The 27425-nt window shown below is 34.4% G+C and overlaps 1 protein-coding gene across 1 annotated transcript in view; it reads left to right on the top strand.

Moving 5' to 3' along the window:
• Positions 1-27425, top strand: part of LOC137391402 (acetylcholine receptor subunit beta-type unc-29-like) — a 40057-nt gene that overhangs the window by 10923 nt on the left and 1709 nt on the right. Inside the window, exons 5-10 of the mRNA XM_068077864.1 lie at positions 5641-5812; positions 18370-18477; positions 19414-19585; positions 24304-24390; positions 25497-25612; positions 26497-26670. Coding sequence (XP_067933965.1) covers positions 5641-5812; positions 18370-18477; positions 19414-19585; positions 24304-24390; positions 25497-25612; positions 26497-26670 — 829 coding nt within the window. The remainder of the gene's footprint in view (positions 1-5640; positions 5813-18369; positions 18478-19413; positions 19586-24303; positions 24391-25496; positions 25613-26496; positions 26671-27425) is intronic.

Genomic DNA, 27425 nt, shown 5'->3' with positions numbered 1-27425 from the left:
AATAACTTTGAGATCTCCTGTAAAAATGAGTAACAAAACTGAAACCTTTCATGACAACTAACACTTTTGTATTCAGATGAAAGTATTTTACAGATCTGTTAGAAAAATCTGACAGAAAAAACTTTTTACTTTGGCTCTTTCGAAGTAACATTTTTTCTACTGCTTAATTTTGGCAGCGGAAAAACAACTTGAAGAATTGTTTTATTTTGCTGCCGGTACACGCCGATTCATCTCAAGTACTTTGAAAACTCTTATAGGTGGCCTAAGACTCTTTTCGTTCAAAATTAACAATGATGATGATGATAGTGATAACAGTTATAACTGATGAGCCATTCTGGCAATGTAAACAGTGAACCCTTGCCATATAAGTTTGATTCGTTCCGGTATTAGCGGAATGAATTAAACTGGAGGAGCAAAAATGTTTTATAGAGGAGTATAGAAACCTATAGCAATTATCTAATGCAAACATTGACTGGTAAAAATCAAACTTTTATATAAGTGCTGTATATATTAAAAAATAGTAACAAAATAATACGGTAACCTTAGCAACTATAGTTAGCTACAGTAACTCCAGTGTATTTATTGTATATGATCTGCAATACAATGTAACTGTAAAGGACGCTGCCCAGTCTTTCATGACACACCAGCTAATTCCCTTTCGCAGGTTTTAAAATAATCACGCATGAGAGTTGAGTGCTTTAATATATATTTTCATATAACTGGCACATTCGCAGCCAAGGGCTACTCTGCCATCAAAGAAAAAGTTCCAAACTTTTATATGGTTGCATACGGCAACAAGTATTACATAAGTTAGTGCGGTTAAACTCCTGATGCGGATTACATGAGTTGTAGTAAGGCATTATCCAATATACAAAGAAAATAGTAGGATTACATAAATTGTGGCTACAGGTGTTACTTCATACACAAGGAAAATGATAATGACAAATAAATACAGATATGCATGCAACTACTGCTATGGAAGATTACTAAAATAAAGTATAAGTTTTTTCCTAAAATCTAGCCTGCAATGTCTATCTCACTACGTCCACTACATAACAATTAAAGCACTGTGTGCAGTACTTACCAAAGGGAGTTCTTATCGTTAGCCCTTTGAACCTTAACTGATGGTTTTTCAGCTTTGCGTAGGGTGTATCAGAATCCCTAACGACGGGTTTTCCGGCCTTCACATGGCTTCGTTTACAAAAATTGTTTCTAAGTAACAGCGTAAACCAATCAAATTAATTTTGGCACAGGATGTTAGACTAAAAATTTCACTTCCATTTGTAACAGTTTTCAAATATCTTTACCTACTTCCTTTGTTTTAATAACCAATTTTATTAGAACGATATCCCGAAAAAGTTGATATGACTCGTTTGTTGCTAGGTCATAAATGATTTTGATGCAAATGGATAATTTTACGAAACTAGTAACAGTTTTCCAGTATATTTTGAGTGATGAAATGATGATGAACAACTGCTAAATGGATATGCTGCTACTGTAAATGTAAAATCGTATGAAATTTTATAGTTTTAGCGCGAATAATGGGAGAAGTGCTGTTTTTTTTGTTTGATGACACTTGCTATGGTTTGCTCAACTTTTTATTAGTGTTTTACCAAGTATCATTGTATTATGAGCATGTTTAAATAGATTTAATAAAAGTTTAAAAACTTGGGATCGTTGGACAGATTGCCCAGGGTTACTGATGGGCATTGACAAAAACGGCCCAGGTTCAAAGGGTTAAGACAGGTATATAACATAAGCGCTCAATTTAATTTAAATAAATTTGGCTTACTAAACATACACTTAACTCTTTTGCTACCGCATTAAATTCTGACCGAACAAACATTCTGCTCAAATTAATTCAAATGGATTTTTAAAAATCCGATATACCGCTAGTATTTAGGCAATATCTCAAAAATCAAAACAGATATCGTTTAACTGTAAAACTTATGCTATTCAGAAAATATTTTTCACAGGAAAAGTATAAAATTGTTCAGTGAATCTTAATCTCGCACCTTTTCTGACGCTTTCTTTGCGTTGAACGAACGCGGTGTGTTGCTTATTGCCATGATGATAACGATCTGGTTTTGCCATTTTGAAAAATAGTTAAAAATGAAATTGTTGAACCAAAAAATTTCGTTGGAGACCAAATCTGATTGGTCTGACTAAAATGTGAGCTTTGTAATAAAAAAAAAGTGAAACCCTATTGATAAGCCGATACATCGGCTTACGGTTTGTACTTATATTACCCCGAAAGCCGATACATCGGCTCGCGATAGTGAACGAGTTAAAGCTAAGTTTTAGTAAATACTTTGCATACTAAATTTCAGCTTTTTATCGACTAAACTTTTATCGCCCATCTGTTTTCAAGTTTGTTTTTACTATAACTTTTTATGAATAACACTGAACTGAGAGAGCAAGTGAGCATTGTATAATTTTCAGGCATTGTAGGAGAGATTTCGGCCACTAATATATCGGCATTTTTGTTATTTCAATGTATTCAACACACGGTCTGCCAAATTTTAATTTTGATGAAAACTTTTGTTGATACCATATAACGAAGAAAATGTCGTATGGTGCAGACAAAAAAAGCATTGCGTTCCACACCGTAAGTCAAAAAAATTGTATGATAGGCACATCGTGACCCAAGGGCGCACTGTATCATACATGTAAATTTAGTAAATGAACTTTTTGGGATTTGTATCTTATATTTCTACTCGATTCTAATTGAATGGAAGAGCATAGAGAAGATGAAGAAGGTTAATTGAAACTTTTGGTTAATAATTCTACTTTTTTTGTTATTGAGGCAATCTTTTGTTATACCTCTCTGCTTTTTAACAAAAACCTTGAACTTGTTACCACTTCTTTTAAATCTGAGAGTTTGGTTTCAGACTGCAACGTTTAAATGAGTTTAAAACAAAATGACCTTTGACCCATCGACATGTTAGTTTATTTGTATGTTGATTCATCTTGGCTGATGAACGGTCACTCACTGCCCAGAGAGGTGCTACACTCCAGCTACTACTCTTCAGACTAGTGATCAGTTTTACAACTTAATACTGTTGACCTTTTACATGCTTGCTGCCTGCTTGGCCACACATCAGGCGCAAACTGGTGATACGAAATCACATATGTGATAACTTTTTTTCATTCAATCTTTTTGTATATACTGGGAGAGCCATGGTAGACCCTTGTTCTCCCTCTTTACTGTCTCTGCAGAAATGAAATAACAATATGGGACATGGTCTCAGAAACCATGGTTATGTCGGAGGTGTGAGATTTAGAGTTATCTACCTTAGTAGAAGGAAAAAATTCTCACAGTTATTTTGCAAAAACCTTTTGATTCTAGCTTAAGTACAGCAGATTTTATGGTCAATAAATCGCATGCGCGTTCACCATCAGTGCAAAAACGTAGTTCTGAGAAAACCGGTGTTAAAGTTTGAGAAACGAAAACTGATGCACAATTTTGTTTACATTTTAAAACATCATAGCAACCAATATCAAGAAGATTTGACATTTATCTAGATTTCTGTATTTCTATACAAAAATTTGTGGTAAATTTAAAAATCTACACATATTTTAGCTGTCATAGAAATAGCTGTATATCTATCAGAAAATGTATTAAGGTCCGGCCACACTTAACGAATTATTCGTTCATTCTGACCGAATTCACGAATTTCATAGAATTCACAGATTTATTAGGCCGAATATCCCATAATTGTCTGAGCTGTGCATGCACACCGAATTCGTCAACGAAATGCTTTTAATTGGCCAACCAATTTTTTTAGCGAGCACGACTCTAGTAGCCTTGACAAGTGGTATAGTCCAAGACACATACGACGACACGCAATAAAAGTATCACCGCGATATGACTTTATACATACGATGCAACTGCATTTATGCGCTATAGATAGCGACTGTTTTTACAGCGGAGCTTTTGCTGTATAAAAAGAAATTATTATTATTGAAAAAAAAAAAATTTATAGCTACTAAAACATTTAAAAAAATTACTGGATCACTATGAGAAGTTCCTGCCATGTTGAACCAACGAGAGATAACCAACAATAGCGCATATAAGCAGTTGCATCGTATGTATCAAGTCATATCGGGGTCATACTTTTATTGCGTGTCGTCGTATGTGTCTTGGACTATACCACTTGTCAAAGCTACTAGAGTCGTGCTCGCTAAAAAAATTAGTTAGCCAATTAAAAGCGTTTCGTTGACGAATTCGGTGTGCATGCAAAGCTCAGACGATTATGAGATATTCTGCCTAATAAATCTGTGAATTCTGTAAAACTCGTGAATTCGGTCAGAATAAACGAATAATTCGTTACGTGTGATCGGACCTTTAGCCTACTTATTCTTAATTTTGCAGATATTAAAAACGGCTTGACAGTATCGCAATTTTGGGCACAGCTGTAGTATCACAAACAAAACCTTAAACAAATATCAACAGTACCATAATGAACACCGTTAGACACTATATATTTCCAATCTTGTAAATTCGTATAGTAATTCTTGTAATTAAATCTTATAATAATCATATAAAATCGAATAACTATTCTTATAATTAAATATAATAATCTTATAAAAATTGTTAGGAAATTATCATCATCATTCCCTTTACTTTCACTGTTTTTGGCATCAGTTGGAATACCAAAGTACTCATTAAAAGTCTTCAAAATGGCAGAATTATTTTTGAAATCGGCAAAAACGAGTCGATTACTTTTATTGGACGCCATTTTTTAGAACTTCCTGTTTAGCATAGCAACGACTTTAAGGGTTTTTTTCCGATGGTTGGAGACTTCTATTGGCTAAACTGACTTCAGATTTGGAAAGATTACTCTGGTCTAAATGCATGTGTTGCAAAAATCGTTACGAATATTATAAATTCAGTTAGTGCAGCTTCAAAGTCGAATAACTCAACTTCGTGACTTGCGACATAACCATGGTTTCTGAGATCGCAACACATATGTATTGCTATACCCCGTTTTTATCACATTACCTTTTTGATTTCTATATTGAGTTTTGAGGGAATCCATGTACTGCTCAAACAGGACACTTCTTATCTTCGCATGTATCAGTTAATTCCAGCTTCCACAACTCCATTCATCTGACTACATTTGCATTTTTATTGTTGCACTGTGACATCAATTGGATTTCTATGTTTAATGAGGTAGTTATTCACAGTTGTCTTGCATAATGAGCAAATACTCACCTTATAATTATTACAACTATTTGGTTACTACTAGCTGATCAGCGTAGTCAATTACATGAGAGACTCACTGTTACTAGCAAGTTATTTCTCAAACAGAGTTATGCAATAGGAGATGCATATTCATTTCTGTGACCAACTACATTTTATTTATAAATTCATGGTTTCAATCCAAGTCCATAAACATCAGAAAACAGACGCTGTGAGTAGAGAGATATTTGATGTTTTCTGAATCTAGACTTGAGATGCAGAATATTTTCCGCTGTGCTTAGCAAACTAACACTATATTCTGGCAAGCTGTGCAACCGCTACTCATTTCCTGTTGACAATAAGGCTCTCCTCAGAGAATTGAAATTGGACGTTGGTATTGATGTTCTAAGGATTTGCTACATGCATTTACTAGTCTAGCAATTTGTTTACCCTAGTGATCGCCCTCTTCCTAAAGCCGATGCTGTGATGCGAGCCGATGTAACACACACAGGCAATGTGAGCATGGTTTTAACGGTACAGGAGGAAATACCCTGTCGGTTTGATATGACCAAGTTCCCTAGAGACACGCAGGACTGCTACATACAGCTTTACCACCCTGACCACATGGTAAGTACAAGTATCATGACTCAACCTAAAAGCCCAAGTGACTCTACTAATGTATTCATGAAATAGAATTATTTCTCAAGAGGGAAATCAGACAAGCTTCACTCGTTAGCTTACCTTCTCGCTAGATAAAACCATTACGATGATTTATCTGCTCGAATGTTTGTTATCACGCAGTCAGTCTAGACAGGCTATTAATAATGTTTTATAGGTTTTTGGCAAATGTGTTTATCTTGTGAAATGACACGGTGGATGCACACATATATACAAAGCCTTTTGTAAACCAAAAATATTTGATAAATATTAAAAACTCATAAATCCAGCGATAGGTGTTTGCCAGACAGCTGATTAAGATATCATTGCTTTATCCAACTATGCATACCTAACCTGTACACTTTTGATTCGTGTGCTGGCACGCTTCCTGTCCTCATTATTTATGTAAGCGCTAGTATGCTGCCTCTCTCTGTCAGCGCTAGTACGATGCTTCTCTCTGTCAGCTATGACATGCCATTCTTTAACAGGATTTGTTGGTTTTTGTCTTCACCAATATTCCTGCTCATATTTGCAGCACAATTCGCTTTAATACAAATAGCAAATTTGTCAATAACAGCACTTTATGCTCAAAGTCCTGTTCACATATAAAATATGTTAGGAGAAAAACATGGCATGAAATATGAGCACATTGAAATCTTTATACAAAAGCGCATTTTTGTACTAGATAGTGTGGTTACAGAACTAATGCGCAAGGAAATGGATGTTGTCAATTTGCTGCTAGAAATACACCTGCAGTTTGCAGTATAGACATGTATGTATACTAGGACATCTCCCGTGATGGTCATGCCTATGTAGACTGGGTAGAGTCGGTGCCAACCCATTTGAGCAGTCCTAAGGCCATCCGTACTTTAGCGGCATGTTTTTGTGTTAGCCTGTTAGATAATTTTAAAAGAGAAGAGAAATTTGATAAGCCTTTCCCTGTCTTCACACATATGTCATGCCATGAAAAGCAATCGATGCCAAAAATTATTTTTTGCGTGCTGCCAAAATGTATTCATTTGGGTTCATTGCAGGTCATTGCGTAATGTCTATATTGCATTCGGAAGTTCTAATCAATTTCACATATAGATCTAAAGATGAAGCTTGGTAGAGGTAAGAACGGAAAAAACATAACAAATTTTATGCCATTGCACACTCAAATATATATAAGAGAGAAAAAATGGTGTTTGCACACATAACATTGAGACGACATTGGAAAAGGGTATTTTCAAAAGGACAGCAGCTGATTAAACAGAAGGCAGCAAAATAATGTTATAACAATATGGTTCAGACATTGCCTTTTTTAGCATAATCACTTAAAATAGAAATATTGTCACACATAGTTACTAAAATAGTTCACGAAGTTAAGCAACTTATTATATTATATTATATTATATGAGGCGGATACTTATGATATGCCTCCTGTTAGAGATACTAGAAAAATTGTACTAAATATAGATACTAAACATAGCTATATATACTAGAACAGTTCTACTAGATAAAGATAATAGACCAATTCTACTAGACATGTATACTAGAAATAGATACTAGACCAATTTTACTAGACATGCGTACTAGACATAGACAATGAACCAATTCTACCAAATATAGATACTATACATAGATATAGTTGCTAGACCAATTCTACTAGATATAATAGATGCTAGACCAATTCTACTAGATATATATAGATGCTAGACCATTTTTACTAGAAATATAGGTGATAGACACACCTTAGCAGGCATAGTCTTAACTAATATATTCGGAAAGTATCTGTTTTTTTGACAGCTCAATAACTTCAAATATATTCTTTTAATAGATCGTACAGAGCACACAATTTGCTATTCCCTCAGTTTATCGATGACTTGAACATTTAACAACTATATGACCCTAACAACAAAATATGATGCATTATCCATTTGTAGTTGCTTAATAAATAAGGAATATCAAATTATAAAAAAACACATTTATACATGTATAACAAAATTTTTTTACTGTCTGCATGTAATATAATGTATTCTACGAAGCTGTATTGAATAAACTGCAAGCTTTTTTTGTAATGGTTTCTAATTATTTAATAGTTTTATTCGAAGGGACACTGAATTGTTGAACTATGGTTGGCGCACACCCAGCACTTGAATTCCGCAAATGTACCAGTTTTTCGCTCGTAGCGGATGTCAGAAGGCCATTTGCAACGTCAGCATGTAATTTGTGACGCCAGGACGACCCTTGTGACGATAGCGACGGGAGATTCTTTGTTTATACTGGCGATTCAAGATGCTCGAGAAAGAAAAAGCGCTGGTTTTTTGGCATTTTACTTGCTCATATAAATGCACCTTTATGAGGCCTCACGCATTTGCCACTTCCTTAATAACAAACACCTTACCTCAGTCGTACTGTTATTATAATTATTATCAGTGGAGGTATTGATGTACTATAAGCATTCGCATACTCATATGACTGAGTATGCTTCTAAAGCTTGGCAAATAATTCACAAGCCTTGAAGATGAACTTGTGCCATTTTGGGCAAACCTGGGTACATATTTTTTTCTGAGCATTTTATCAGCGATCAAGTTTTGTCGATTTTAATCTTGAAACATCCTGACAGTCAGATCGCCTAAAACGACAAACAAAATCTCAAATGACAAGGAAAGAACTAAGATAAGATAATCTCTGATGATATCAACTAAAATCTGGTTTAGTCAAATGGCGCATATGCAAAAGACCAGCCTTCCAAAACTTCATGCTTCTTTCAACTAAAGCTGGCGTAAAAACATAAATTTAAGTCTGAATGTATTAAATAATATAAAAATATATAATTTTGTGTAAACATTTGCTTTTTTGTCTTTACTGAAATGATTCTAAACATAAAGAAAAAAAGTAATCAGGCTCACAAAATCAACTCAAACTTCACACCACAATTAACCTAAAACCTTACAATGTATATGCATGAGTCAATGTACATACCATTCAGGAGCTGTAAAATTTCAAAATTCCCACCTAGAATAAGAAAGCATCTAAAGTTATTCTGTTATGGATCCATGCTACTTGTTGCAGAGTTTCTACAGAATTATACAGACATATCACTATTATTATTATTATTTCATTATTATTATTGTTTTCATTGTTAACCCTTTAGCGACCGCGGGCTTACGGCTGGAAATTCCCCAGCGTACCAGTGCATTTACTATGGCGATTTGAGCCTTCGACACCACTGCGTAAAAACTGCATCAATTTTCTTTAAAATTGAGGTAGTTACATAAATTAACATGCATCAGAATCCTGAGAAATTTCTCTACAAGCTGATACTTTTTTAATGTAGTTAGCTTGTATTTGCTTACCTGCAATAGTCGCAATTCGTTGAAGCTACGAGTTTTTTTATGTTAGTACGTCATTTTCAATTGTATTTTATATTCACTAAAAGCAATTGGCAATGTTGTATAAATAATTCTTGCATGGATTCATATGCTCACAACAATTTGCAAAAAAAATTAGTCGTCCAAGAGCATTGAAAGCGGAGTTATGAGCTCCGATGTATAGCGGGAGCGCCATTGGAAAAGCTCGATACGCCATGTCCACAAGCAGCGCAAGACAGTCATCCGACAAGGTTGCTCCAACCTTCGTGCAAATTGGCACAAAACTGCAAATGAATATGCATCTGGAAGCTGAGACATTTTCCTGCAGAATGAGATTTTTTCCTCCACACAGCTTGCAAAAACTTTGCAGCTAGACATCTATATATGCGCAGTTACAATTTTTTGCTCTGAATTTTTATGCATTTCTTGAGACTAGATTTATGTAAAAAATTTGCATATAAAGTCATTGCACAGATTCATGTGTGCTGCAGCAAAGATTAACTGGATGTGTGCAAGAAGAATTGAGTCGTGAGCCTATTTTCACACATTTGGTGAAGCAGCAAAAGACAGGAAGCAACATTTATGAGCAGAAACAGCAAATCATGGACTGCTAGATTGCAGAACAATATGAGAACTAAACTATTTGATTAGACTGCTGCTCTGAAGATGGCAGTGTGCAACAAATACAGCACATCAATGCACAACTAATACAATAGATTAGCAAATGTATGTACAAAAGCTAGCAATACAAAGCAGTGAAGCATTTGCAGAAACTAAATAAAATACCATTTGTAAATAAATTTAGCTAGCATGGTAAGGATCAAAACATGACTCGCACAAAGATATTCCAAAATTGACTCCGCTGCCAGTGCAATCAGCTTGCTCATCGACAATGTATACAGACAATTGGTGCACATAGCCAGAGACAGCAATGGAAAGCAAATAACATAATTCCAAATTTAGATCTTTTAGATGGAATATGCTGTCTGAAGTTGAGCCAGCCTTTCCATGCCAGCAAGCTTTCATCTACAAATATAAATTTATCAGATAGAAAAACAGGATAGAACCAGTCGCATGTCATGGCAAAAACATTTTTTAATTTGAACAATTTATTGCCAGCAGGGTCTTCAAAATTGTCAATAAAGTGTAAACTTGCTCCTAATTTTCGTTCAATTTATAAACTGATTAAAAATCAGCGTAGATAATAAAGGAATGTGGACCAGTAAGGCAATAGAGTAGGCTTTTTGAAAATACCTATATGCAAAACTAAACAAGCAACTCGCCAAATATTTATCATCAACAGGCTCCGAAGCATCGCAATGTTTTTGAAGGCCATATTTATTCGTTTCGTTAAATAAAACATTTATCATGGCCGATGTTTAAAAAGCTTTGAATAATAAAAACACTTACCTGTTTAAGAATTCAAACTTATACTCCTGCCAGGCTGTCAGCAAAATGTAATTCTTTTGGTTTTAAATCAGCTCCTCTCTGAAATCCGTCATGACTCCCTCCTTCAACGCCGGCCGTTTCACTCTCACTTTCGTACTCCGATTCACTCTGTCGAATTTATTTTTCACTTTCATCTTCTTCTTCATATTCTTCTGCACTGAAATCCTCTGCTTCACTTTCATACCAGTCGATATCTTCCTGTAAACGAATCTTTTTAGCAGCGCTTGAAATATCGCGTCCGTTCATGATGATAAGCTTTCCAAAAAGAACGATCAACTTTTAGCAACGTGTTCTTTTTGCACATGCGTATAATGGACTCATTACTGCCTCAAAATAGTAGTGTGATATCTTTTAAAACTCCTAAAAATATTAATTAAAAATTTTAGTGCCGTTTTTAAAATAAATAAATGAATTTAAAAAATACGTATCGAAGACTCAGATCTGACGGGCAATTACGGGTTTGGTACGCTGAGACTGCGCTTTCAGCCCGTAAAATTACGGGAACGGGAGTCAAAAGGTTAAGTAATGTGCCAAAACTCTATTTTACCAAACATCATCCGACCTTGCTTTAAACACAATACAAGTTGATAAGAGTCAGGATTGCAGCACTTTTTTACAGCAAGTTTGATGCAGCTTTTAGTAAACCTTGAAAAAAACATAAAGAAATGAATTAAAAACAATTTTACTGAAGGAAGTTGTTTTATTTCAGCCACATTCAAATTTTGGCTTTTCAATCCAAGTTCGGAGTTAATTGTAGACTCATAAAACTTAACTTAAACCTAAAAGCTAACTTATGATCTTAACTCAGAACTATAAACCAACTCATGAATTAAACTCAGAACTATAAACCAACTCATGAATTAAACTCAGAACTATAAACCAACTCATGAATTAAACTCAGAACTATAAACCAACTCATGAATTAAACTCAGAACTATAAACCAACTCATGAATTAAACTCAGAACTATAAACCAACTCATGAATTAAACTCAGAACTATAAACCAACTCATGAATTAAACTCAGTGCTATAAATCAACTCATAAATTAAAGTTAAAACAAAAAGCTGATTCATGAATTGAATTCATAGCACATTGAATTAAAATGCGCCTTTCAGATAAAGCAATTTTTTCTAGAGACAATTTAGACTGTTTAGTTAATTAGCCAAAACCTGATTAAAAAATTATATATTATATTATATACAGTATAAGAGTATATATTACAATTACTTTTTACTAGACCATAATTTATAAAATCTTTTTGGTTCATAATCAAAACACAAATTAGTCACAATAAACACAATTTTATCACAATATTATGAAAGTTTTTTAAGATAGTTATTCTTAAACTGGGGATTTTGCTATAAATGTTATAAAGTTTTAAAAACTGCTTATAGTTTGAGGCCGTCAAGATTTAAAGGTATAAATTAATCACTCTAACATAGCTATAACTTACACCCAGATATATTAAGGCTTTCTTAATTAGCTAATGTGTTTATAGCTAGCCTCATGGTTACTTTAGCGTTAGTACAAATGACTATCTCACCCCAAGAGTGGGCGGATCAAATTTCAAAATACCGAAGGTATTGTTTGCTTTTCAAAAACAGGTTTTGATGTATATGTGCTGACAGTGCTGCCAATAGCCATATCGACTTACCTATTATAGATTTGATTAGTTATTGAGTTAATGGTGAAGGTCACAACAGCTGACAGATTTTATGCTTTACAATTATTTGTTTATGAGACTGTGAGAGGAGAGATAACATCTCTGGTAGCTGAGCTAATAGGAAGGACCATAGGCAGCTGACGACTTCTACTTTTCTAAGGTTGTGTTGTGTTGTCAGCGCTGTCTGTTCTTTATGGAAGAGTTGAGTCACTAGTAATCTGTGAGTGTCAGTTTGGACTATGCATCAGACTTACTGTTACCCATCCTATAATCTATATAATTACAAATCTCAAAGTTAGTGTGTCTGTAGTTTGATTTGTCCAGCTGTAGCTATTAAAATTTTGAAATTAAAAACTGCTGGATTTGAACTCACAATGAACACTATCAAATAATGGTATTCCAATTGTCTAACCACGAGTCTACAAAGACTCATCTATTCATAGATCTAATTATATACTGTATACACCCTTTTCTCTAATTATAATTCTCTAATTGAATTAGTTGAAACCCTATGAACTCTGTTAACTCTATGAAACATGATTCTTTTTTTGTTCTCTGATGCTTTTTGTTCTCGCCACACTAGGGCTTATTTGTTTTCCCAAAAACGGTATCAACAAAAATTTCTATGAAAATTAAAATTTTGCGATTGTATATCAGTTCAGCGTCATCCGTTATGGTAAAAACTGGTTTGCAAGCAGATAAGTGATAAAATTTTAGTTAAAAGTTTACTAAAATGCATACTAAAACCTTCTAAAGTGTGTTCTAATAAGCTAAATTCATATAAGTTAATTTCAACATTTATGTTGCACGTTTGTCTTGAAGGTGAGAACTCTGCACGTAGTACATTGTAATCTTACATTTTCTTGCAGATCATAGCCAAAAAATGCACTAAAGTTATTATAGTTAACTATAGTTACTAAGGTTAACATATTGTTTTGTTACTACTTTTTAACGAGAATGATCTTGATGATTTTTACCAGGCAGTAACTGCATTAGATAATTACTATAGTTTTCTATACCATTTTGTAAGTCAATACAATATTTTTGCCTTATGATGCCAACACTGAAACGAATTAAAACCATATAATTGGATACCAAATAATTTTTCGTTGTAATTGTAGCAAAACAGACTATGATTAGCCCTTCCTTGCTAATGCTTTCACATTTACATTTAAACACCTCAACAGTTTTGTTTTTTCCTAATTTATTTCAACAAAACACTTCTTTCATGATATGAAATTTAAAAGTTACAGTTGTTTGAAAAAGTTGTTTTCTTTTTCCCTTAATTCATTTAAACTGTACAAAAACACTTTTCCCATGATATGAAGTTTAAAAGTCAGAATGATAAATGCAGTATATGTTAAATAAAAGTAAAATTTCTGTCCAAAGACTTTTTTATTACCCGGGCAACGCCGTACATTCAACTAAAACACACTAAAGGTAATACAATCTTATTGACACTTTATAGCAAGTCTTCTTATTGGACCCTTGAAGACCACATGCCTAGTGATTGGCTGATCAAAGTTTATATATTTGCAGAGAGTACAACCTGGACTGTTCAATAGTGCCTTCATGGTTTCATTCTTTTAATCCATTTAACCACATTAAAGTACAATTATTGGTTTAAAACATATTTTCCTTCTAAAATAGTTTTTTTTTAGATTACTAACATCCAATAAATGAATTCAACAATATTAAAAAAGTTCAACTGCTACAAACGGTGTGTGATGTACATCTCAGACCATGTGTCATAATTACCACTATAGCTATCAGTTTTAATATCCTCTAGTTAGATTTAACAGGATGCATTTTGAATTTCACAGACCAATTACCAGGCTATTAATAAATTGAAACAGTTCTAAAAGTAAACAAGCCCTGTGTTGCATAAATGAATAAACTAACATGACTTACACAGACAACTTATTCAAATCGAAGGCACATAATACTGGTGCATTAGTTCAAGCTATCTTCATCTCATCCAAATCCCTTTATTTGATCTGGACCCCAATACCACTCTGATCTATTTCCTGACACTTTGTAAATTGGTGTGCATAGCTTTGCTACCTTCTCGTTAAACTTACTCAAATAGTTTCCTATCCCTGTAAACCTTCTCGCCTCTGTTTTATTAGCCGGCGGCTTCAAGCGTAAAACTGCCTCAACTTTACATTGATCTGGTTTAATGCCAGCCGCGCTAACCAAATAGCCTAAAAACCTGATCTCACTTTTGCCAAACTCCCACTTATCCTTTCTTAATGTCATGCCTGAACACCTGATTCCCCTTACCACCACTCTTTATCTTGGCCAATGCTCATCTGTATCTCTCCCATGTGCCAGAATATCATTCATCAAACATACTACTCCGCTCGTACTACCAATAACCTGTTTCATCACTCTCTAAAAAAAATTCAGGAGCAGAGGAGATACCAAATGGCATCTGACGGAACCTGTACCTACCTCAAAGGGTGATAAAGGTTGTCAGTGACTTTGACCTATCCTCCATCTGAACTTGCCAAAACCCTGAATTTCATCTAACTTTGAAAACATTGTTCTCTTTGACAATTCACTGAGCAAATCTGAAATCTTAGACAGAGGGTCACCCTCGATCTTGAAAGATTGGTTCAGCCCAGTCAAATCTACACATATCTTTATCTTCCCCTGCCTAAGATGCTATTATTAGCCTTGAGCACAACTCATTGGGTTCTTAAACCCACTCAATCACTTTATTTGCCAACATACTGTGCTAATTGCTATGGGTCTAATTGCTTGTACCCAATTGCTATGAGTCTAGGTGAATATAACCTCACTGGCTCTGTACCTTCCTTTAACTTAATTTTAAAAAGACCTGGCATAGTACCTAGACCTTTAAAAATTTCCTTAAATTCTCTTACCGGGTCAAACTCGTTGTTGCTTAATCACAGACAACAGATTCAGCTGCCTCAACTTGGTTATGCTCAAAGGGTTTGCATTAGATTCCTTCTTCATAAATCAATATTTACTTTTCAGCTGAACTCTTGCTTTACCAACTATACTTAATTTACGACTATCTATTCCTGCCAAGACAGTCCATAGCTTCTCTAGCGGTAGGTTCAACCTGTTGGTCATTTACTCAGTTACAGTCGACACCTCTGCTCCAATATCAATTGTAAATTCGACATTCTCCGCATTAACTTTCGGAAGCTGTACAATTACTTGGCTTAGTTAAGTGTCTTCACCATACTTATCTATAGAGCCAGAAAATCTAACACTGCTGGCCTTACTACTGTCACGATCTTTTTCATCATACCCATGTGTCTCACGGCTCTCTTTATGACTGTCTTTCAAGCCTATCTATACTATTATCTCTGTATCTATTTGAATTATCTCTCATCTCATGGGGGCTTTGTCTGCCTCTATACCTCTCCCTACTGCTATCCCGACTACCATACCTCTCATAGCTGCTGACGCAGCTACTTCCTAATCCACTGCTGCTACTTCGTCTGTCATACCCTACTTTTTTACTCTTATTCTTACAATATCAGGATACATGTCCTCGTCGCCCACAAGAAAAATATTTAATGGAGAGACAATTTTGCATTTTATGGCCGCTTCACTTACAATTGTAGCAAACTCTATCTCTGCTACTTTCTCTACTATTTGCTCCATTCTAGAGCCATGCCTTTCTCTGCTATTGTCTCTATACCTCCTACTGTCTCTGTTCTCACTATACTCTCGAATCCTCATGCCATACCTATAAATATCATGCTCATCACTACTATCACCATAATACTTTTCATCACTCTTAGGACTACTTCTAGAAAAAAATCTACCTCTTGAATCATATCCTCTATCACCACCACCACCCCTCCGGTACTGCGCATGACTGTCACACTCTGACACCTCTGCTACCTCCTTTTAAATCTCACATTTCAAATCGTAGCCTTTACTGTTCGCTCTCAAGAACCTGTCTAAATTATTCGTTATCTCACAAGCCCTCAATGCCTCATTCAACATCACCCAAGTCAAATTGGCATTCTTCATCAAATCTCTACTCTATTTCTCAACCTGTTAACTGCCACTATAAAGGCAAACCTTACTCTATCACCATTACTCCCTACCTCAAAATACCTGCTTGAACTCTCAACTCATTGTAAGACCTCTCTATCACATTCACTAAGTGCCTGCCTAGCTGTCAAAAACCTATGCCCCTTTACAAACATGCTCTCCTGTCTACCATAATGTTCCCGCAAAATCTCCACTGCTTCTTCATAAATGGAATTTGCACCATCTACATGTACATTAAACTCTGCACCTTTTAATACTTCTCTACCACTATGCCCAATAGCTCTCAATAGCGGCACTAACTTAGCTTTACCTCTCATAATAGGCACTTTGTTGCCATCATTTTCATAACCTTTCCTCTCAACTGCACTCTCGGTACATCAATTCATCCCTTCTACGAATCGCTCCCACAAACCATCACCATATTCACCAAACACCAGCTTTGGATAAGTGGCCTTCGTTACTTCACGGCACAATTAATTCTTCACCATAGATAAATTTACATGAAATGAGCGAAAGAAGGGATCGCTCCTGTCTTGCAATTGTTTTTATAACACTCTCTCTACTGCGTCACTACTACGTCACCGGACTTCTCGTTTAACCTCTTCTTACTATCTGCAACTGCAATGACCTCAGACATCAGCGTAGCATGGGGCCCACTCACCTGATTATACAACACCCTGTTTTAAGTTTTTATTGACACAGAGATGTAATCGTTGTTAGAAGCTATGTTATACTTGCTAACAACAGTCCAACTCATGTATATTAAAGCGTAACACATTTTAACAACAGTGTAACACAGGTTACTAACAGTGCTACACTTGTTAACAACATTGTAACACTTATTAGCAGCAGTGTAACATTTGTTAATATGAGTGCAACACATGTTAATTGTACTGTAATAAATGTACAACTACATGTAGTTGTCACAGCTTTGGATCTGAGTGACCTTTTTATACAGGAATGATACTAATATTTATAATTTTTGGCTTTAGATAACTTTTTGTATCATATAAAACTGTGACTAAAGATAATTTAGCAAAGGAATAACAACTAGTATAAAAAGAAATATTCAAATACGAGCGAAGGAAGTGATACATGCATGTTAATTAGATGCAATGTTACTTACAGTGGGAGCTCCTACAATGTCAATAATTCATCCCAGGAACGTTTATATTGTAGGGGTTTTAAGTTATACAAACAGTAAAATGCATGTAAATTGCCTAATATGGTCTAAGATCTTTGCAAACTCACCCTTTGGTCATACAAAAGAAAAACTCGACCTAACTTTTTAATTTGTGCTCTGTATTATAATTGCAGTATTAATGGTTTGAATCGACTATTTTTCTCCATTTTCTGAGCAACTTCCCTTGGTTTTATAGACCTTGATTGCGGTAATTCTACAATAAGTTGATAAGGAGCCCACATCTTCAATGTTCATTTAAAACGATACGCTCATTTTTTCTAAACAGCAAAGTCTATTGTGCAAGGTAAAACTAATAACAAATACTTTGTACGACTTTAATGAAACAAAACGAAAAATATTTTTAATATAAAAAGAGCGGTACTACCTGTTTGTTGTCTATCAGTATTTCAGAGGCAAAGTTAGAATTAAAGCTAACTTTCGACGATACTCTAACTTGTGACATTCAGATTAGTAAACTGATGCCGTAAAACCTGCACCAGTCGATCACCTGTAATTGTGTACGAACAATTACGCCGCTACATATACTCTGTTTTGTCGACATATTTGATGATTTATCCCGACAAACTAGACTGCTACGGAAATTCTATATATATTAGCTATAACGTTATACGCACATCATTTTTTGATTTTGCAAATGCAGTGAGATAGGTTCCCATTGATATCAAATTTGAAAACTCTTCAGAGTCAGCACTTTACATTATATGAAATTTTTTACGTAGTACAAAGCAAAACCTTCACATAAATTCTTTACGTTATCTGGAAGTATATGTCATAAGAGTATCTGCTTTACTTGAGATGCTGCTTGCTATGCAGGTGAAGCTGATATCCCAAGGTGCCGAAATAGCTCTACTCAGTGAGCTGATAGAGAGAGGCACTCACAGACATCTTGGCTGGAAAATACTTTCTGTTTCATTAAACACGGTAGGAATATTTTTATTTATTTTTATTTATATTGCTCGTACGTACATTTGGGACATTTAGTGAGACAAAATAAGCAGTGCTGACTTGACCATTTGCAACTCTTTTAATGCCTTTCATTAAAGCCTCAGAGCATGTCGACCGACAGCAGTAAATGAAGCACTCTTAAGCCTGTAGAAGCTGGAAGCAAACAGGATACACACATGGTTCCAACCATTTTGTTGGAAAACACAAAGTTTCAATAGTTTGTGTAAAGTTCTTTACATATATGTGCTGTCAAAAATAATGAGACCACTTCACATTTTAAGAGACATTTGCTGCTAGCAATGATTTACCGCCTTAATGATAATACAAACAACCACAAACCATATATCGTTAAATGCAGAATTTGCTAAACATTAATATAGAGAAAGTTTTTAGTAAGCAGTGTCTGGCATTTTTTTCAATGAAAATACATATGCCACCGACCTTGACAGAAATCAAAAGATAGCCTAGTTATTTGCTCATTGTATTCTCAACTAGCTAATTTGTGATACTGTTGCAACATAATTTGCACAACTCCAGTAATTTACTGGCTTTAAAAATGACTCAAAAAGTGTCTGCATTAATATTTAGACAGATATGATATGTTGACACTAATTTCATCATCTCTGCTATAAGATGAGACAAAAAGGCTTTTTCTTGCTTTTGCTAGAACAAGGAGAAATTTCTGCATTTTATGATGTGCAATTACATCTATATGTTTCCTAAATGGACTAACATGGCCACAACCAGTGCGCCAAGATGCACCCTTCTCATAATTTATGACAGCACTGTATAAAATCTATATGATATATATATATATATATGATATGTATATGATCTCTCTTGCTAGTATAAGGTTTTATGCATTGTGAATCAATGAGCTCTCTAATACACTTTTGATGCATTACATTATAGAGCCATGAGCTCGCCGGCCCAAATGAGACCAACGTTTTCATAGTGTCAATCAGAATGGAGCGACAGGCCAAATTCTACATGAGAGTGTATGTCACACCCATTTCGCTGTTTCTTCTCATTCTGCCTGCCATCTTTCTCTTTCCACCAGACAGTCCCGAGAAGACCATCTATGGTATGTAGTCAAATGTTCCGTGCAGATCCGGGACATAAAAAATCTTAGAACAAAATGATGAGGTCAGCAGATGCTTGCTATTACATGTTATAAATGATGTTATGATATCGCTAGCTGCCAGATGAATTATTTGGAAAGCAAAAACTCCTATTTAGTAAATTAGAAGGACAATTAGCTATAGGTTTATTACATGGGAATGTGAGAACTGTTTTTTCTTTCTAGTATATTGAACAATGTTTTACAGCCGTCCTTTCTCCAATGTACGGTGACTGTAAACAGTCCATGGAGTTTGTCCTTTGCCTTCCAAACTGCTACTGTTAGAACCACCAAAGTTTAGTGTTCAATATAAGAACAAATGTTTTATAAGGCAATTATTAATTGACAACTGCTAGTATTTTCTTTAGGTTTTTATTATTTCAAAAATTAATATTTGGAGATTCTATTTTTCTTTTAAATAAGACAAGTTCGACCTTGATTAGAGATCATTTAGAAAGGCTTATCTATTAATGGAAAAACATTATTTCATAAATATTAAAAATTTATCAATAAAAAAATATATAGGCTATTAAAAATAATAAATTATTAAATATTGGAAAATAAGGAAATGGTTAATATGTTGTTGATATATTGTTTAAATGTTATAGACCGACTTGAAAACCCATAACAGTGTTAATTAACTCTTTCACTGCCATCCATGTACAAATTTAGCGATCGGCCTAGCGACGGTCCAAGGATTGCTAAGCATAATATGGAAATGTTTACTTTTTCATATCCATTTCCATAAACATAAATATTTTCATAATTTTATGGAAATGGATATGGAAATTTTATTTTAGAAATATGAAATGGTGTGGAAATGGAAATAGTATGGAAATTATTTGGGAAATTTTATGGAAAGGAAAATAATATGAAAATAAAATAGGGATATGTTACGGAAATGGAAATAATATAGAAACGACTTATGGAAATGCTATAGAAATGGAAATAATATGAAAATGAAATAGGGAATTGTTATGGAAATAGAAATAATATGGAAATAAATTATGGAAATGTTATGGAAATGGAAATAATATGAACATTAATTATAGAAATGTTATAGGATTGGAAATAATATGCAAATGAATTATGGAATGTTATGGAAATGGAAATTGTGACACACATAATCCCTGTGGCCTACTGCCAGCCATTTTACAGAAAACTGCCAATTTTGTTTCATGTTATGTAAACAATATTTTTCAACTTCAAACTTTATTTAAAGCATTTTTGTTAAACATTTTATTTTTCCAACATGTTAACAAACGCTTCTATGCAAAAAATTCAATGTATTTATAGTTCGCGCATTTATGAAACTATGGGTATGTGAAACTCTACAATGTTCCTCATTCTTACGAAACTATTCCTTTCACCTCCATCAGAGTTGATGATGCTACTTTAATTATCTGGGTAATCCCTAAAATCTAAATCTTAATTGTTTATAATATCATCAACATAAGTAATTCTCGATTTTTTAACTTGGGAGGTAGCCATAGTTACGAAAGCTATAATCACACTAAATAGCTTGAGCGCCAGAAAGAAAAAATGTTCGTGTTCAAGTTGGAAATTCCCAAACAAAAATTTAAAATTGCTTCGTTGATTTAGTATAATTTCATAGAGAAATCTTCGGACAACACTGTCAATATCATACAAGTCTTAAAAATCGTTTTGTTGTCAGCGCAAAATAAAAGTAAGCTACTACGCAATTTCTAGGAAATTCGAAAAAATGCACATGCGGCAGTTGACCATAGATTTTGCATAAATAGGCACACGGCAGTGAAAGGGTTAATTTCTTACACATTTTTCACTTAAAATCTTACTACAGTGTTAATTAATTCATTATGCATTTTTCTCATGTAACTTATTTGTGTTTGCTGATATATGAGCCCAATATAGGGGGCAGGTTAGCTTGCTGTATTGGTTATTTATAATCGGGACAGTAAGCTAAAGTTTACAAAATGTCTGCATATGTTAGAGACTCCTCCACTCTTTCAGTGTGGCTGGTCAAGACTCTATATAGCTACAACTTGTCAAATTAGTTCAGTTCTTCCGTGTGAGATACCAAAATTACTGTGATGCCGCTATAGCAGTATAGATGCTGCTATGGCAGCATTTTCTTGTAACACTTTTTACAACATTTTACAGTATTTATTTCTCATTGTTTTTTATACTCTACAGTTTTCTCTGTTTAATTACTCATACATGCGAGCCCAACAAAACTAAAATTAGTATATTAGAGTAAAGTTTGCTAGATAAGTATATTTCTAACACATATGTTCAGAAAAAAACACGTTTAACGGCAATAATAAAATTATAGCATATTTGAAGGATGAAAGACGAGTTTATTTTCATAAAGGATAACTTTAGATAGGAAGATTAGACATAATTATAGGTAAATTGTAGGAGAAATATGATTGGCTGGTTTTTGAAATATGTAATTTAGGAAAAAAAAAACAAAAAATTGTTTTTTTTGTCTCTGAAAAAAAAAACAATATTCTTTGTAAAGCTGAATGGCTCTTAAAATAAAATTTATATTTAATTAAAACCTAAAAATATAAAATTAATTGAGATATTTTGAAAACAATAGTTAAGGTATTCAGAGCTACAGTATTCTGTATATTTTTTTCAAAATAAGTTTAGAGCAGGCGTAGAACAATAAAGGAAATAAAAATATCAATATTGTTTTCCCAAACTCTCCAAGCTGACTCATTTTGGTTATAAAACTATTTGAGATCTGAATGCTTTACAAAAAATGTAAAATAACTAGTAATAGCTGTTTTTTGTCTGGTAAAAAGTTAATTTTTTATTCATTTGTGGTTCATAATTTCAGCATTTGAGTGCCAGTCATTCATTACTGCAGTCTTTGAAATGTCTAATCACCTACTGTAAATATTGTATGCTTTAAATCAGTACTTGGGTAAAAGCAATGTGTTAGACTTCCTGCAAAAAAGCTAGTTTAGGATGGTCTTATCTGAGAATAACTTAGACATTATGACTTCCGATGCACCTACCATTTGAAAGTCAGCTATAAAAAATAGTTATTTAGTCTGAATACGAGCTGTAGCAGACAAGAGACAAATGGCACTTGACCTTGAGTAATAGCCAGTAGGTACAACTTACAGGTAACGCTACTAAGTATTTTTTAGCTAACTCCAAGAAATCTACAGTAAAAGTAGTAGAAGTACAATAAACTACAATAGCGATTAGCTAGAATAAACTGAGTGGAGAGGTAAATGCTGTGAGTGCAGTGAAGTTATAGCATTTCTAAAATGTACTCTCTTCAAGACACAGTTTTCAGGCATCAAAGAAAGAAAGACGAAAATAATTATATTTCCTCTTTCTTGAAGTCAATGGCAAGTGTCAATTAATGGCAAGTGTCAATTAATGGCAAGTGTCAATTGATGCACTGAAAGTTCTTTTGCAAGCAGAATCTTTGGTATACTCATCATTGCATGGTACTAGCTTCTCCTGTCATCATAGTGAAAACGTGTGAATCGCTAAAGAATTTAACCAAATACCTGGCTTGCTGCCAGATGAATGGAATGAAAAGCCGTGTTGTTGTGAGGAGACTTATCTATAATCGCTGTGAATGAACAATGAATAATCTATCTGGTACTACGAAAAGTATTTGCCTTGGCAAAACAGCTATCATTTGCTTTCAGTATCTCTTGTTTCCAAAAATGACATGCAAACTGATGATACCACCAGATCTTTCGACATCTTCCAAAAATGGGAGTAGTTTCCTGAAGCTTAAGTCTGACTCAAAGCCTCTGGATTGTACATTGCTTGCCGTACAGTAATATTGCATACACTGTAAATAAATCATTAGGTCAATTTTTCAGTTTCATTCTCAGATTTCTTAAGAATGATTCTTTTAATGCTAGCACCTGACTATAAAAACTTCAATTTACAATAATCAATAATGATAATAATAATAATTAACGATAACAATAATAATAATAGTAATAATGGGGTAGCTGATTGGATGGCTCTACTATGAGTTGATGTGAAGAAATACTCATTGCTACAACAGACAGCCCCGTTACAATCAGCTAACATCCTTAGAACTTGTAAAAGTGACTAACTCCTAAAGGTGTCCGGAAATATATCTGAATATAGTTATCTAAATATAATTATCTGAATTTAGTTATCTGAATATAGTTATCTGAATATAGTTATTTGAATATAGTTATCTGAATATGGTTATCTGAATATAGTTATCTGAATATAGTTGTCTGAATATAGTTATCTGAATATAGTTATCTGAACATATTTTAGTACTGCTAAAGCACAGGTATTAGCAATGTTATATGGTTATGAGTCCAACTCTCACTATTACTAATAGTTAAACACAGTAAGAAAAAAGAGGAAATACATATCTGACAAAACGTTTTTTAGTAATTAAAGTTTGACTTTAGATCCCAATTCATTCATCATGCCTTGTCATTGATAACATCTATTTAAAAATACAGCCTGGTGCCAAGACTCAGATAAATGTTTATTGCTATAAAGAAATATTAGTTTGGAGAATGCCAACCAATACAAGTAAAATAATGGTCTAGCAGAGGAAGACATGCAAACCGTTTGTGGCTGGTTGGAAGCTCATTGAAAACACCTGTGGTTTTTCAAAGGCCAATAAAAATATCATGTAATATTATGATAAGTTTTCTCTTCTTTATTGATAGGTGCTTTGTTGCTACTTTGCCTTCTCTCCATCAGCAGTACAGTAGACGCCATCTACCCACCATATACCGACTCCACACCTCACCTTGGTACGCTTTATGAACTATCTATCCAACCAAAAACTTGTCTCACAGAGTTTACTAGTTTTGCACCATTTTTGAATATATAGAATCAGCTATATGCAATAGTTAGTCCAAAAGGAATCGCCTTGCCTCACTTATAGATCTGATATATGTAAATAGTTGGCATTGGAAATTCCTTGATGGATGTTTATTTTTCAGAGTGAGTGCAAATATGTGCAACTTCACTTGCGGAGATGTGCGGTTTTTATTTGGCAACATGAAAACAAGGACAGTCAATAACAGTCCATTAGAACTTTCAGCTGAATAGTTAAAGGAAATACATCCATAAGGCTGATTCACACTGTATCCCCGTATGTCACTGTTTTCCTTTTGGTGTTCATCGTCCACTATGTGAACCAGGGGCCCGATAGCATCGACAAAGCAACGCAGATACATGGAAAAGGTTCCATCTGGTGAACTTGCACGATATTTCATCGAGTATCGACATCAGTGACTGCCTGTATAATGTGAACCATTTTGGCAACAGTAATTTGCAGTCGCGGATAGCGTGATTTATTTATATTCGTTTGTGATAGTTGCTGCGAGCCTAGTATTTGTTTCGAGTAAAAGCAAAAAGGTTTCTTCGTGAGAAATTGAAGAGAAAAATGAGCACACTACATTACGGAGTATTTGCTGATGTAAATGCAGATGGGTTTGTGTTAGTATGAACATTGTTTTGTTATCATCGACAATCACTGAAGTATTGTGGCTTCAATGCCGAGATACGGTGACATAGTGTGAACTAGCCTTTAAAATGGAGATAATAATAAATAGCGATAGATGCCAAAAGCAGTTGGCATGCTGACCCAATTCTTGCAAGTAGATTTCGGTGGTGCAAGTCAATCTGCCATAAGAGTTGGTGCCAAGTAATCTTTCCCATCCATCTTGTGTAATATCAACCAGCATTTAGATCTTTTGGGTTTCACTGAGTTTTAAAAACAGCTCATTCAGTGTATTGTGATAGCTGAGCAAAATAATCTTATTAACCTTATTAATCTTATTAACCTAATTAATCTTATTAATATTGCTGTCGAACTAACCTTTTGTTTCTACATATACTCTTTATCATTTAGTGCAACTTACAACGACTAGTGGAGCTCTTTTAGTAGTCTGTATACTTGTGACGAGTTTGATGTCGTCCGCTGAAAGAGTTGGCAGGAAGAACGAAGCTCCAAAGTGGATGAAAAAGGTGAAAACACACGATTATTTATTTAGTCAACTCAGGCAAGGATTACTTCCGTTTGGCAAACTGTTTGTGGTCTTGAAATTCTTTGACTTTCGGCATCAATAACAGTTGATATTAGTACTAAATAAACGCTGGTGTTATGCCATTGTTTGCTCACAACATCCCTGTCGGCCAAGTAAAGTTGTTGCTAGGCAACAAACAGTGATACAGGTAAATATTGATGGCATGACGTTTTTGTACATTTTTGTTGTGAAAATAAAAGCTTATCTTATCGAAATCAGGCTAAGGCAAAATGGGGATTGTATTATCTATTATTATTATTTATAGATAGCAACAGAATATAATGCAAGACTACAACTGTGAGTGAGCTTGTGAGCTTTTATATAAGAGTCTCGCCTGTGTTCCTTTATTCAGCCTAATTTGTTTTTTATGATTTTATAACAATTAGAAAAACCCTAAAAGTTAAAACCTCTTCTTAATTTAAAAATGAAGTAATGTTAAACAGACAACTTATGGATTTTGGAAAACATCGATTTATTATTGATTTTACATTTTTGATGCTAGGGGAAATTATTTAGTTAGAAATCCAGTTTAAGTTCTAAATGCAATTTTAGATTTAAAATTGTTTAAAAAAATTCATATAGCAAAATAGGTTTCACAAAAATTCTTGCAATTGTTGAAGTTCCTCATCTATGTGATGTCGTTTAATAATAATTTAAAAACACTTTCCACACAAATCACAGCAATGGTATGTTTTTGAAGCCAGATAAAAGTGTAGTATTTCTACTACCAGGTGTTAACTTTCTACTCAGTTGTTTAGAAGCTGAGGAGACACACCTTATTTTCAAGTGTTCTATTTATTAAGTCTCGTGTTTCATATGTTGTAGTTCATTCTTGGAGTTGTTGGCCCTCTCATGCTGGTGAGAAACTACAAAGAAGACAATGATGAGCAGACGCCGACTAAACAATTTGCGGACAACGATAGTCGCATGTTCATAGTACAGAGTGAACAGAGCATCGAGTCTATAGACACGCGGGGCAGCCGCTCAACATTGTCCGAGGTTAGTGATGAGAGATTGTAGTCAAGGAGCAAATGAAAGCATGGTCTCAAATTAGATAAGTTTTTATTTTTTTGCAAGGTTTGAGTCAAGTGTATTTATATCTTGGCTTTTTATGTAGCAATAATATTGCCTACTGTCTGACTGCCTGATTGGTTGACTGACCAATTGAGTGAAACATCAATTCTCTGTGTTTTCAATGTGCGGATGATGCGAATTTGGAATTGTGTACGTTGAGTTGCTGTACGATAAATGTTTCACCGCACATCCGCTTGTTGCTGGTTAACGCGGAAGCTCTGTTAAAAACGATATGGAATTCTATGTCAAAGGCCATATTGACACACTCCTGTCTCGTGTAGCAGCAAGCTTTTGAAATCAAAGTGACTGAAGGGAACAAATGTTTAAAATGGAACAGCTTGCGTGGCAATTTTTTGCTCATCATTCAGAAGTGCTGTTTCTGTTTTTCACAAGCGTAAAATATTTGATAAAAATATGCCAGTAACAAAACTCACAGGTTTTTGCAGTTTCCATCTTGTGGTTGACGAACAAACATGTGAACTAACCTTGACCTTGTCCTAGAAACATAGATGTAGATTAGCTGCCGGTCTGATTACACAGATGACTCGCAGACTCGCTGACTAAAGGTATAAACAAAGCAGTAAGCTGTTCCTAAGGAAAGAAATTACTGTGAGAGACTTGCTGCCCCAAAATGCTCTCAATACAGCCAGAAAGTGACTTTTGAAAGCACTTAAGCGCGA

This window comes from Watersipora subatra, chromosome 3 (genome assembly GCF_963576615.1).
Source record: "Watersipora subatra chromosome 3, tzWatSuba1.1, whole genome shotgun sequence".
Lineage (NCBI taxonomy): Eukaryota > Metazoa > Bryozoa > Gymnolaemata > Cheilostomatida > Watersiporidae > Watersipora > Watersipora subatra.
Note: the sequence above shows the minus strand (reverse complement) of the source record. Positions and strands in the feature narration are given on the sequence as shown.